Source organism: Camellia sinensis, chromosome 7 (genome assembly GCF_055761805.1).
Source record: "Camellia sinensis isolate YWXY chromosome 7, ASM5576180v1, whole genome shotgun sequence".
Classification (NCBI taxonomy): Eukaryota; Viridiplantae; Streptophyta; class Magnoliopsida; order Ericales; family Theaceae; genus Camellia; species Camellia sinensis.
Window position 1 is genome coordinate 141,666,468 of NC_138967.1, and position 15,081 is coordinate 141,681,548.

Here is a 15,081-nt window from a genome sequence, read left to right on the forward strand (position 1 = left end):
GAAGTTGAGTCCTCAGAGAAGAGTCGGCAGAAGCACCATTGCTGCAATTGGCATTGTTTCGAAGCTTCCAAGAATGGGTTTTGAGCATGTAGAGAGAGGTTCGATTGGAGGGGTCGCCGGAGCCGAAGAACTTCGCCGGAGAAGAAGCTGTGAAAGTTGGATTGAAGATGGCTGGCGGTGGCTGATATGGCGAATGGGTTTTGAGCACTACCTTGACTTTGGGGGAAAAAAATATGTTTCAAAGATTTAGGGATTTCGATCCAAATGATCAAGCGCCAAAAATTGGGGAAAGCGGGGCAAATTTTTGTTATTACTTTTTTGCGACGGTACATTTTACACCGTTGCAAATGATAAATAAATATTGCTAAATCGGCGCCGTTTTGATAATGGTTTTTTTGCGACGGACATTTGCCGTCGCAAATTATCCACCATTTGCGACAGCAACCTTTTGCCGTCTCAAAAAATTTCTTTTTTGCGACGATGAAAAACGTTGTCCCTAATACTTCCGTATTATCACACTCCCTGTGTAGGTTTATTACCGACAGTACAACTGCCATCGCTAAAGCTCTTTATTTGCGACGGTTTAATCTGCCGTCGCAAAAGATCATTTTTTGCGACGGGGAACGCGCCATCGCAAAAGGTTCCGTGTTTTATACTTCCTTTTCTTGTATTTGGTTATGAGACTCAAATTTTGTTTAAAATTAAGTTTAAAATTAATGGAATTCCTTCTGTATCATAAGTACATTCACTTGTTAAATTGGAGAATATTAAACTAGTGTAAATCATTTTATTGGCTTAAGACCTTAAAAAAATACGTTTGATGGAACATATCCACTACAAAAGAAGTTTTTTGTAAGGATTTTAGAAGTTGTGAGAAGAGTGCCATGGAGGGTTTATACAGAAGTTAGGGGTGAGGCCCCCCCCCCCCGACCTAGTGTAGTCCCGTTCTTATAAGACTTAGGTCTCGTTTGTCAACTATACATATTAGTTAAAAAGTCAATATAAGTTATCACATCACTCTCTCTACTTTTCTGCACATTTTTTTTATAAAAAATCAAAAAATTACTAAAATAATATGTTCCCAAACGAGACCTTAGTGTAGTTCCGTCCTTGCTTATAAGGCCTAGTCCTAGTAAGGAGCATAACCAACAAAGCCAAAGGCAGAGTAAGTCTTGTGAGTGTGAGGAGAGTAAAAAGATGAGTCATTAGTTATATGATTTAAATTGTTCGAATTGTAAATTATTTTTTTGCTCATTAAGTTAGACTTGTATTGTTACTAATTTGGAAGGGTATCTCCAATTGAACCATATGTACTGAAATCATAAATTTAAGGAACTAAATAGATGATATCAAAATTTATAGATGGAATATTAAAAGAAAAAAATAATAATTTAAGAGAACATGTGAAATTAACCCAAAATAAAAATGCATAACTCAGGCATACAAGACAAGATTTTTCGTATATAATAATTCGTGCAAATTTATATTTCCAATTTATTGTATTTCCTTATTTTATTGATTACGCTATTAGGCACCTTGTTCACTACTCAGGTTTCTTATTGAACATTCCATTGTAATTTGTAAGCTTATAAACATGTCACTCAATACTATTTTTCTTTCACCATAATTTTAATAATTCAAATCACTTTTAGGCATTATGATGCTTGTTAGTCAAAATGTCTAATGTGACTCACTTTTTTCAACTCCAATGCACTAGGCATATGCTTAGGCATTTTGGCTCAGCTCACATTCACTAGCTACATGTAGCTAGCCTTCAAGGCTAGGCAAAATGTATTTAATCATTAAGATTATTTCCCTCCATCTTTGTTGCTGACGTGGCATTCTATAAAGTTAATAGTATTTGGATGAATAGCTAAAATAAAGAGCATGGTTGGGGCAGAAACATGAAATCGTTGATAGGCAAAATAAAATGTATACTTTATAGTAATATTTAAATAGGTAAAATGCCTACTACCATTGGAGATGCTCTAAGCTCATAAATATGTCACTCAACACTATGTTTTCTTTCACCATAATTTTAACAATTCAAATCACATGTCACAACAGGGTGCTACATAAGTAGATTTGCACTTTTTAATAACCCTACAATTAATAAAAGCAGAAAATTATTTATTTGATACCCATTGACACCACATGTTTATGTCACAAACGCATGACAAAATATCACATTTTCATATTGTTCCTCCATCATCACTCATATAAAATGGTGGATTTCACAATATCCACCAATCACAACCATCTTATAGCACCATCTAAGTCGTGTCCCTATTTGGTCCATGCAATGCAGCAAACATAAAAAATAAGAAAATGACTTAGATGGTGATATAAAATGTAACCTCATTCTGTTCACTTTACTCAAACATTCAAATCATGGTGCCATCTCACCAATTTGGAGTAAATTATTTTGTTGGTTCTTCTGTCACAGCTTCAACATTCAAGTTGGTGCACTCATTGTTCTCCTCAACCAAACAATCTAACAAACTATGAGGTGAAACTAGACTTCCAACATGAGTAACCACTTGGAAAGCAGGTGGTAACCTAACTATACTAAGCTCCTTCAATCTCTTAGTTATGGGATCATAACACAGCAGACTAGAGCTTCCATGTAACAGCAAAACCTCATCAGATCTCCGGCGACAGAGTGGCCGAACAAACCCTATTCTCAACCCAACCTCACTGCAATTCACTTTGAAATACCTAGTCCAAGACTCCTTCACACCATACTCATTCATCACCCACATCTCAGCATACTCTGCATAACTGTAGTTTGCAGCTGAGAGACACCCTCTCAACACTCCCAATCTGTAGTTAAGTTGACCTGACTCAAACTCAGGATGTGGAACCACTCCAAACTGTTCTTCACCAACATCAAATGAAACAATGCAATCAAAACCAGGGCTATCACTTAACCAGTGAAGAGCACCATTGACAAATGCTTGAGAAGCTTTCGACCCGCGAATGAGTGAAAAAGGAGCATTTCCTATATGGCGCCATGAACGGTCACCGAGAGTGAGGACATGAGCCTCTGGCCTTGAATCACCACTGAAGATTGCACTGCTGTAGTAAACTAACTCTATCACCTTGTATACGTTGCTTTGCGGAAGATATCCGAACCCGACCGCGACTTCAAGAGGAAGAGGGCTTGATGTTGATATTGATGATGGTGATGGCCTTATGGGATTAGGAAGAGGTGCATACTCTCCATTGCAAGGATTGCAAATGTATTTTAGGGTTTTAGTGAGTGGATCAAATAAACAAAGTAGACCATTGCAAGAACCAAGTACTTCAAACTTATTCAAGTTTGGGATTGACAGGTTTAGATCTACACAAGTGTAATTGTCATTTGTTCCACCATAGTTGTTGTCTATGAAAGATAATCGAGTTCTGAAATGAGTGGGGTTGATGAGGATGCAACTTACAAAGATGATACTGAGATTGTCCTCGTTTTGAGATGATCGATGGAGGTGAGTGGTTATGAGTTGAGAATCATGGGTTAAGTTGAGCCAGGATTTGCATACACACCTGCAAGAAATCAAGGATTTGATGGGTAGTGTTGAGAGTATGGTGATGATGATTTCACTTGGAAGTTTGTCCATCTTTAGCTAGCTCTCGGTTGGTTCTGATCTGAACCCAAAGTTGCTAACTTTAATAGGCCATGAAGCTTCAGATTTTAATTGGGTTGGAAAGAGTACAAATGCATGGTAAATGAAACTGTTTTCAAAAAAATTAATGAAAGAGTAGCACTGAATACCCAGCCTGGGCTCTAGACTATGGGTTTTCATGTGGTATATATAAGATTGCAGAGCAGAGATAACAGGAAAATTAGAAGAGAAATGCTTCACTCAATGGAATTGATTGAGCAATCTGTATTCTGCACAATGGCAGCTCTGGTAGACTTGTTACTGAATTTTGGTAGTTGAGTAACATCATCATGTGACCACCAAATAGTCTTGTGATCTACTTTAACAGAGGTTGACCGTTAGCCCCATGGATCAAACTTTGCTGGGTGATTATTCAGTACTTTCGTAATATAGACATGTGGTGTTCTATGAGGTTTTGATTGGTGGAGAGGTGTAAGGGTTCACAATTTATGTTTGGGATGAGGAAATAACATGGGGTTAAATAATTGGTGATTGGCTTGAAGTATATCCACGTAGTGCTCCGAAAGTATTGAATAATTCCCCAACTTTGCTTGCTTCTTCTTCTTTTTCCTTTTTCTTTTTTTAATAATTATTGGGTTCCCTCCATCTATAAATTTATAAATGTTAATAATTAAATTCATAATTTTTTTAATTGATCTAGAAATATTTTGTAAAAATGTAACGCAATTTCTCCAATAATATTTGGAGAATTACAGCCTAGTAGGCTTTTAAAAAATATATTTATAAATACATAAAAAAAAATTAAAATTTTAATTATTAATATTTATAAAATTTAGTCAATTATTATTTTTTCAATTTTACATTGAATTTCTATTTTCCCAATAATATTTATTGACTTGTCTTGGAAAGGTGGATGATTGGCTTGGGAAATTGAATCAATCAAGCTGGCTTTGTGAATATTAGGCTGTGTAAAATAAGTATTGTCTTGTTGGAGTAATGCTCGATATCTTAAATATTTTATTAAAAATTTTATTAAATATTTTATTAAAAATTTTATTAAATATTTTATATGGGTGTGAAATCTATATAAGGTAGGTTTCATGTAGATCCCACACTCATATAAAACATTTGGTATAACTTTTGATAGAATTTTTAAGACCTCTAGTATTTTTGGTCTTCTTGTCCAGAAAATATGGCTAAAGTTTTGCCCAAAAAATAAATAGAGCTTTTTCCATAAATCCATCTTTAATTACTTATGTTCCATCCAATCCATATTCTTTTTTACTATTCTATTAGGTCTTATTTGAGATAAGAAGACCAAAATACCCTTTTCATCTACTTATGTTCTATTTAGTTCATATTATTTTCTTATGTTTCAATAAGTCCTATGGGTGACATAATTACCAAAATACCGTTAATGTGAATGTTCACACCGTCAATGTAAATGTTCATATCGTCAATGTGTAGGGGCCCGGCCCATGTACAATGTGAATATTAACATTGACATGTTAACATTCACATTGATAGGAGTGTAAAATTAGCCCGCGGCCTATGGGCGGCCGGGGCGAACCCGGTCCGGCCCGTGACAAGGTGAATATTCACATTAACATATTAACATTCACATTGATAGGACTGTAAAATTGGCCCGCGGCCTGTGGGCAGCCCGAAACCGGCCCGTTGCCGGGGCGGGCCCGGCCCGTTGATAATGTGAATATTCACATTGACATGTTAACATTCACATTGATAAGAGTGTAAAATTAACTCGCATCCCATGGGCGGCCCGAAGCCCGTGGGCGACCCTGGGTGAGCCCAGCTCGGCCCGTGACAATGTGAATATTCACATTGACATATTAACATTCACATTGATAGGAGTGTAAAATTGGCCCGCGGCCCGAAAACAATAGTCTCGGGTCGGACCGGTGGGCCTAGGCCTAGGCTCAAGCTTAGGCCGGGCTTGGGCGGGCCTGGCCATTTTTTTTTAATTCTTTTTAATTTTTTCTACCAAAATTTTATTATTTTCCACAAGAAAAGACATTGTACCTCAGGCAGGCTGGGGCTCGGACCGAGCCTTGAATGGGCCTTAAGCGGGCCATTGGGCCGGGTCGGGCTTCAAAGTGATGGCCGAGGCCCTAGCCTAGGGTCTCGGACATGCTCGGGCCTGGACCCAAACGAGCCTGCCCCGGGCTGTGGGCGGGCTTCGAGCAGCCCACGAGCGGCGGGCCAATTCTACATTCCTATCAATGTACATGTTAACATGTCAATGTGAATATTCACATTGTCAACGGACCGGACCGGGCCTACCCTGGGCCGCAGGCGAGCTTCGGGCAGCGGGCAAATTTTACACTTCTATCAATGTTAATGTTAACATGTCAATGTGAATATTTATATTGTCACGGGTCGGGCCAAGCCCGCCTCGGGCTGCGATCGAACTTCAGGCCGCCCACGGGTTGCGGGCCAATTTTACACTCTTATCAATGTGAATGTTAACATGTCAATGTGAATATTCACATTGTCAATGTGAATATTCACATTGTCAATGGGCCGGGTCGGGCCCGCCTCGGCCCATGAGCCGCGGGCCAATTCTATACTCTTATCAATGTAAATGTTAATATTTACATTAACAATAGGCCGGGCCGGGCCCGCCCCGGGCCGCCCATGGGCTATGGGCGGGTTTCGGGCAGCCACAGGGCACGGGCCAATTTTATACTCTTATCAATGTGAATGTTAACATGTCAATGTGAATATTCACATTGTCAACAGGCCGGGCCGGGCCTGTCCCGGGCTGCCTACGGGCCGTGGGCGGGTTTTGGGCAGCCACGTTGCGCGGGCCAATTTTATACTCTTATTAATGTGAATATTAACATGTCAATGTGAATATTCACATTGTCAACGGACCGGGCCCGCCCCGGGCCGTCCACGGGCCGTGGGCGGGTTTCGGGCAGGCATGGGGCAGGGGCTAATTTTACACTCCTATCAATGTGAATGTTAACATGTCGATGTGAATATTCACATTGTCAACGGGCGGGCTTTTGGCCGCCCACGGGACGCTAGCCAATTTTATACTCTTATCAATGTGAATGTTAACATGTCAATGTGAATATTCACATTGACAACGGGCCGGGCCGGGCTCGCCCCGGGCCATGGCCGGGCTTTTCGCCGCCCATGGGCCGCAGACCAATTTTATATTCTTATCAATGTGAATGTCAACATGTCAACATGAATATTTACATTGTCAACAGACCGGACCGAGCCCGCCCCGGGCCGCCCATGGACCGTGGGCGGATTTCGCGCCGCCACGGGACGCGGGCCAATTTTACACTCCTATTAATGTAAATGTTAACATGTCAATGTGAATATTCACATTGTCAACAGACCGGGCCCGTCCCAGCTCGCAGACGAGTTGATGGTGGAACTAGATTAATTTTATAACTTAAAAAATGTAAATATTAATAAAAATTATAGATAATATAATATATTATGAATAATAATTTATAATTAATGAAGATTAAAAAAAATAAGATGAAAAGTAAATAAGTAAAATAAAATATTAATTATAATATTTTAAGTTTTATTTTAAAATATTAAAAAATAATTGAATAATATGTATTATATATATAGAAAAATTTGTTTACAAAATTGGTGTAGAGCAGAGGGAATGCGAGAATATAGTCAGAGGAAAAAATAATTATCTCTAATTGTGAGGTTATTATTGAAATAAATATGAATAACATATTAATAAGTTTAAATACAAATTCTGAGTGTGTCGGTGAAAGATTGGATAGGCACTACTATCAAGGCATCACGCTGTTTCTTCTTGGAATGGGTTCCTGGCATAAGGTGTTGTGAGAAATTATTTAAATGTTCTGGGGATAATGTTCTATTTTTTTTACAAGTTAATACTTAATATTTTATTTTTTAAAATTTTAATATAAAAAGATAATATTAGAGGTATTAAATTTTTTTATTTTGTGAACCTCGCACCCATATGAAATATTTAATTATTTATTTAATAAAAAATTTAAGATAAATAACATTTTTCATATAAAAATGATAGATCTTGTAATTTAGATTAATAACTCTTTATTTAGGGTATCATCTAACATTTGCTACAACAATGTTAGGTAACTCAAAATTTTGTGCCTCAAATGGTTCAAATCATTCAAAACGACCTCATTTTAAGTGTAAAACGATCTAAAACGACATCGTTTTGATAGATTTAAGCTATTTAAATCACAAAATTTTGAATTACTAAACATTTTCTTACTTGCTATACGAACGTTAAATAATTTCTCGTTTGGTGTTTGTCGGCAGCCTTGCTCATGAATTGTGTATTGAATAGAGGATAGCCAGGGGGCGGGCTGGTCGTTTTCTGCCTTAGCTCTGCATCAAATCAGATTGGTGGCGGCAATGATGGAATTAATTTTATAACTTAAAAATAAAAATTTTAAAAAAAAATGTAAGGTGATAAAGACATAAGTAAAAATGAATATTAAGTCTAATATTTTGATTTAATTTTATAATAATAATAAATAAATAAATAATATATATATATATATATATATTTTACACATAGTAAATATAAGTAGGGCGAGAGTGGTTAAAATGAGAGCAGGATGCAAAATTCGTTCTTATCCCACTTCTTTTTCGAGATAAGAATAATCTGAGGGGCAATATGAGAGATGCAGGTGGAGCAGGAAAAAATAACCATTCCCAGGTTTAGATATAATTTTTACCTAAGGCAAGATTTGGATGTAGGACCAGCCTTGACTTTTAGAAAACTTAAGGTGAATTCAAAAAATAGGTATATATATATATATTAAAAAGAGAGTTGCTATTTATTCTTATCTTATTTTTTTGGATTTTCTACTTCTTTGAACTCATACTCACTTAATTAAGTGCCTCTTATTTTCTCTTGAACCCCCCACATTAATCCCAATTATATCCCCCTTCTTTGAACCTCTCAAAACCCTAACCCTCAACCACTATAGTTTCAGCGATACACTACGACGACTCTCCTCAGTTTATTCCTGCCGTTATTCGTTATCGGCCACCCCTCTCCAACCTCCCATTGACCCGTGTCTACCATCCCGCCATCCATCAACGTATTCTTACCCACCACCGCTATAACCCAACCACATCTGAACTTGCGATCTCTTTCTTTCTTACCTTTCTTCTGGCGATCTCTTGACCTTCCTTTCACTAGTAGCACGATCAACTTCTGACTTTGCTTGAATCACGGCCTTTGTTCGCATCTCTGAAACTCGCAACCCACCTCAGAAGTCGTGACTCTAGTTCTCAACCCATCTGGTATCTGCTTTCCATCGTTCGTCCTCTTGTTCGAAGTTTGAAGCCCTCTCATTCTCGTGAAGCTCTTCTTTTTCTCCAGTTCAATTTCAATCATGAAGCTCCTCTCTCTCTCTCTCTCTCTCTAGCTGAGTCACTGTGACGCCCCAAATTTTTTTTTGGAACATCATAAAATTTAAATAACAAATAACTTGCTAAATAAAATTTTAACAACTAATTAGGAAATTTAGTCAAAGTTCAACAACAAAAATAAAATTACAAGTTCACATTCAACGTCACAACATTTTTAAATACTAATACAAGAGATAATAAAATTTTATTTTGATAAAGTCTGGACTTTAAGTTAGCCAAGGTTCAATATTAGCAGCAGCTCCAAATTCAGCCTCAGTCCCTTTTTCGATATAATCTGGCATGAAACGTTAGGGCAACAAAATATATGCCATGAGTTTTGCAACACAGTAAGAAAATATAACTAACCTACCATTCTTTTTAAGAGAAAATAATCAAACCATAATAATTAATACCATGAGAAATGTAACAACCATTATAATAATTTCAACAATTTTAATAGTTTATGTGACGCTCAAAATCTCACCCACACTACAAGAAATGTCACTTTTGGCTACCAAAATATTGGTCACCAAAAGTCCAATATTTAGTCGCTGAAACGATTTAGCGACTAAAATATTTTGTCGCCAAGCTCATCGCCTTTACCCTGTCGGCGATAGTATTGGCGACTAAATTTCGTTTGGTAGCCGAAAGTGACTACATTTGGCTACTAATATTAGTTTAGTCGACAAATGTTATGTTTCTGCCACTAAAACCTTTAGTCACCGAATGAGGCTTTTTGGCTACTAAGTTGTTGTGGTCGGGGAAGGTGTCACCTTCAGCTACTAAATAATTAGTCGCCGAAAGTACACATTTGGCTACCAAACTGTATTTAGTCGGCAAAAGGTGCATTCGGCGACTAAAGTGTTAGTCACTAAAAGTGCATTGGGTTATGTTTTTGCTACTAAATTCTTAGTCACCAAAACATTTGACAAACTTATTTAGCTACCAAAATATTTGGCGGCCAAATACTTTAACGTGTTTTTTTTTTAAAAAAAAAAATTTCTAAACAACTTGTATCCATTATTAATACAACATGTACCATGTATAAACAATATAATCCATCAACGCTAAATATGTTATCAAGCATTCAACAACGTGCACACATTTTGGTTCCAACCATCCAACAAAATTAATATTGAACGTCCAATTATATATATATATTACAAATTCCATAAGAACCAAGTCTAATCCAACATCAATAATTTAATTTCATACATAATACAAGAAAAACCAACTACACAGCATCCGTGCCATTGCTTTGGATGCGAGTCAAATGGGAGTCTTCAAGGTGTACAAGGAGCCCAGTTTTCTGGCTGAAATAGCCACGGTGTGTGCCTCCAAACAAGCTTGCCGTTACATCCAGCATGAATTTTGCTGCCACCAAGAGCCAGCTCCACATACCACATATCTGGATTCATTTGCCAGAGCACAAACCCACCTAACTCTGCAGCTTTGGAGGAATTCCTTTTCTATATGACCTTTGTGGCTGTCTCGATATCAGAAGCTAACATCCTCACCTTACCCATTGCATAAGCATTGACAACAGCATTCTGAAGCTTTTGTCCTCCGCAAGCTGCAGTGTACTGCTGCAATATATATTGAGCAGAGGATGATTCCTGGCATCAAAATCCAGCAACATGGTCTCACTTGAGAAAAATTTCAGCAAATTAAAAAGTGAAGCGAATCATATAGATCAGCACATTGCACTTGCAGATCAACACATTACATACCAAAAAAATATATATTTTTTGCTTACTTCTTGTTTCTTTATATCTTTTTTGATTTATGAAGGAAGTGATTCTCCATAGTCCATTAAAATGCATTCAATTAATCCTCACAAAGTCACAGCATATGGTGCTCTCCACAAATGAGGCCACACAAAAGAGAAAATTCGGGTTGATTTTGTCTCCTACTCAACCATTAAGATACACATTTATTACTCTACTCTACTTAACCATTAAGATACACATTCACTTTTTTCCTTTTCATTTCCAAATACCTTCCCAAATCCCCCTTTCATTTCATACATTATACAGAACTGCATATACCCTGTATTATGTAAATCTGTATATACAGGGCAAATCAAGGAAGCTAAATGATTTAGAAATTGACACATAAGAGGTTGATTTCATGTAGTTATATAATTTCATTACAGCAAGTGATTGAGTTCAGTAGTTCCCCATATATATTTTGTCAACTCTAGAACATAGTAAAATGTAGAAAACAAATTGTTTCAAGAGCCAGCAGATATACCGAGAAGAAGTGAGGGACAAAACCTACCATAAAGCCACCTGTCTCTGTTTGCCACCAAGTGTCAGATATGAGGCATCTTGAATCTCCAACTATATTGAAAAACCACCTGTTAAGATGAAAAAGAAAACGTGTCATACTTCTTGTGTTCAAAAAATGTATTCCAGCAACAAGAGCAGAGCTTGTAACCTCCATGCACTAGGATTTATAGGCTCGCCTACACTACCAAGGACTCGTAAGGATTTTCGTGAATAGCGGGTGACATACTGCATGGTAAACAACACTTGAAATCAGTATACCATGTATCTTAAATGATTATACTAATTCAAATGATTTGGGATACTAATTCAAATGATTATTGGTTGCCAAACTTCAATGCCTACGAAAAGATTATCAAAGACAATGGAGCATGAAGCGAGAAAACCATATGAAAATAATAAGTGTTTTTTATTTTTCATTTTATCCACCAAGAAAAAGATTTTGAAAATGAAACCAAACAGGGAGATGATCAGTCGTTTCAAAGGGAGCTCAAGAAATTTGTAAATGAAATGTGAGCGCATACCTCTATTGTACCAAAAGAATAACCGTACATCTCACTAATCCACCCAGATTCATAGATATCTCCGGTAATATTTTTGGCATAATACCTGATGTGGAACAAATGAAACCAAAGATTAGGTAATTTAAATACCTCAAAATATCAAGAAAGTTTCTAAAACAAAGCTACATGGCACGCTAATGTTGAAAACAAATCTAACTAGAAGATGCAAAAGCTTACCACCTAACTCAAGAAAAACCACCCAAACTTCAATGCACTATCAGTCCTGTAATGGGTTAACAGACAATTTTATAACAGAAAATTCCCAAATAGATCCCAATTTCCATTTCATATCAATTTTTTGATGTCATTTTGGAAATTAATGTTAAAAAAAAAAAAAATCCTCAAATTTGGGAAATTCAAAGAAATTTCATCAGAATTCCATGATTTGAACATGAAAGGTAGTTGATGTAGATGACTATAAGCCTCTCCCCAAAACACGCAGACACACACACACACACACACACACACACACACACACACACACACAGGGAGGGTATGTGACACAAGTCTTTGGGAGAAGCAGCATACAATCATGAAGGTAGTTTTCACATTCAACATCAAAATTGATAATTGATTACCCATAAAGATGAATTATGCCTAAAGTGCACAAAATAGAAAATGTAGTATTTAGGCCTCATAGGGTAATTTTAAGGTGTCTAAAAATAGAACAAGGTTGTGATAGACCTTCAGGGAATCCATGACAAGGGCATAATAGTCAACAGGTTCAGGAGGAAGCGGTGAAAGCTTTGAGGCTGCAATAGGGGGAACTCCTGGATTCTGGTTATCTCAGCAACAATAATAATTAAGTACACCATAAGCAAGACAATAAATGATCATCTGCACAATGATATGCTTAAGCATAAAACAACAATTTAAGTTATTCTAACAGAGATAATTAAAATGATAAAAAGGCGTTCTAACAAAAAATAAAAATAAAAATAAAAAATCAGGCAAGGAGGCCTTACAAGCCAATGTAACTGGTGTATGGACTCAGGCAAGTATTTCAAGCGCATGTCTATAGACATAGCTATGTGTGGCACTCATCTAAAACAAAAAATTGCAGGACAAAGCAACATGGTTGATTTGTTATAGCTCCCAAATTTATTCATTTAGATCCAAGGGTAAAGTGATATATGTGCACAACATAGCTTAGCTAACTAAGAAGAAAATAGACACTAAGGAGGGAAGGTTGCTTAGATAATGTGGTTTGCACTGGTATCAAACAAATTACTGAGGAAAGTTATTTATGGAAACAATCAAATAAATAGTTCATGATACAGCAAAAATACTTCACATCCCAATTAATTTACTGAAGGATCAAAAGGTTGGTGACAATATGTGTAAAAAAAATGCAAGAAGCCCCTATATGTTCATAATTCGAGGAACACACAACAAATCTTCAAGTTGTACCTAGTCTTTGTTTCAGAATCATCAAATTATGTAATCATCATAATCAAAGAAATTCAAATAAAGAAGAATTGAAAATTGCAACCTTTTTACTTCATAACAACAACTCAGCTTGAATCAGAAAGTACAAGATCATAGACCCAAATTGCAACCTTTTCCAAATAGTTTCACTATTTTTTTTATTAAAAACAATTGGCAATAAAACAATTATGAGAGAGAGAGAGAGAGGGGGGGGACTCACAACATTTTGTACAGATTTAACAACACTAAGAGAAGTCGAAGATTCAGAGCTTTCACCTGTAGCCTTAATAACAATGGCAACACGACTTTGTCTCTCTGCAATGAAAATTATTAGAAATCCATTAATAAAGAAGAAACTAAACCTAACCATGGAATACTGCAAGCCTACAATGAATCAAATTGAGTGACGTAAAGTCCCTCACTGTAACATTTCATTCGTGGGAAATGATCTGGTAAATCTTGCTGCTGGAAGCTTTAGGGCAGCCTTTTAACAAAATTGATGGAACCCATTAATGGAAAGCTAGAATTAGAGCAAAAAGTGAATGACCCAACAGAGTATTATGCATTAGAAATCATACCTTGTTACCTATTTGAAGAACCTATGTGTGAGCGTGTATGTGAAGCTGTATGGGTTTTTGAGAGACAGAAAAACAGAGCCGAGAGAGAGAGAGAGGATCTCAGGCGACGGTGACCAACAAGGAGGTAAATCGGTGCTCCGGTTGTCGGCCAACGCGAGGAGGAGCACCGGTGAGAGTGGAAGGGAGAGGAGCGGCGGTGAGGGAGAGGAAGAAGGAGAAGGACGCTAAAGAGAGAGAGAGAGAGAGAGAGAGAGAGAGAGAGAGAGAGGCGCTATTAATGGTTCAGGGTTGGGTTTGGTTTGGTGAGACCGTGAGATGTGTTATATAAATGGTTATTGGCGACTATCGATATTGGTCGCTAAAGGTATTTTATAAATCCCTCTAAATATTTGGAAGGTCTCCCTCCAAAACATTTTACTTCTTTGGCGACTAAAATTCAATTTTGTCGCTGAAAACAATCTTTTTGGCTACCAAAATTTTGGTCGCCAAAGATAAAAATTAATTTTTTATTTTACATTTGCCGACTAAAGGTTTTAGTAGCCAAATCTCTACCTACGGCGACTAAATTTATTTTTTGTCGCCAATTTCTAGCATTTTTGGCGACTAAATTTCTTTTAGTCGCAAATTGTAATATTTTTAGCTACTAAATTTTTTTTAGTCGCCAATAATCAATATTCCCCGACTAAAAAAAATTAGTAGCTAAAAATTTGACTTTTGCCGACTAATATTATTTTTAGTAGCCAATTCCGTAACTTTTGGCGACTAAAAGCCATTTGGTAGCCAAAAGTGGTCGCCAAAAATGTATTTTCTTGTAACGCCAAGAGATTTTCTTACCAATCACTAAGCCATGGTCACGGTTAATTTGGGAACCCCCCCTGAAAGTTTGCAGAAAAATAATTTATTTTTAAAAACACTTTTCAAAGAAACACTACCTGATTACACAATCTAAAGTACCTCAATCCAAGTGTGTTGTTGATAATACCTCACCAAGCGATCCAAGTGTCTCGCCTCCAAAGTGATTCACCTTGCACCCTCTTTGATTTATTTTTGTGTATATATTTTCTACAGACCTTAAAAATTTTGATGGCAAATTTTTGTATCAAATACATCTAATATATACACACAACACATGATAAAGTTTGCATGTAGGTGGGATCCTTAGGGATCTCTATCTTTTAGTTGTGGG

The 15,081-nt window shown here is 36.8% G+C and overlaps 2 protein-coding genes across 15 annotated transcripts; both read right to left on the reverse strand.

Annotated features, from left to right (window-relative positions):
• Positions 1–2,420: 2,420 nt before the first annotated feature.
• Positions 2,421–8,875, reverse strand: LOC114264077 (F-box protein At3g07870). The gene is made up of 2 exons (XM_028204686.2): positions 8,790–8,875; positions 2,421–3,543 (listed from the first exon to the last, which is right to left on the reverse strand). Exons 1-2 carry the CDS (start codon positions 8,873–8,875, stop codon positions 2,421–2,423), a joined length of 1,209 nt encoding a protein of 402 aa, XP_028060487.2.
• Positions 8,876–10,160: 1,285 nt separating this feature from the next.
• On the reverse strand, positions 10,161–14,155 carry LOC114264076 (uncharacterized). 14 transcript variants are annotated; one of them, XM_082879477.1, is made up of 9 exons: positions 13,896–14,155; positions 13,740–13,789; positions 13,594–13,632; positions 12,574–12,666; positions 12,067–12,112; positions 11,851–11,935; positions 11,478–11,554; positions 11,319–11,397; positions 10,161–10,654 (listed from the first exon to the last, which is right to left on the reverse strand). In XM_082879477.1, exons 6-9 carry the CDS (start codon positions 11,878–11,880, stop codon positions 10,508–10,510), a joined length of 333 nt encoding a protein of 110 aa, XP_082735603.1. In that variant the 5' UTR covers positions 11,881–11,935; positions 12,067–12,112; positions 12,574–12,666; positions 13,594–13,632; positions 13,740–13,789; positions 13,896–14,155; the 3' UTR covers positions 10,161–10,507. The 14 variants fall into 14 exon arrangements, with proteins under 14 accessions (XP_082735603.1, XP_082735605.1, XP_082735606.1 ...); XM_082879479.1 differs by having other exon boundaries at positions 13,538–13,632; XM_082879480.1 differs by having other exon boundaries at positions 13,706–13,789.
• Positions 14,156–15,081: the final 926 nt, after the last annotated feature.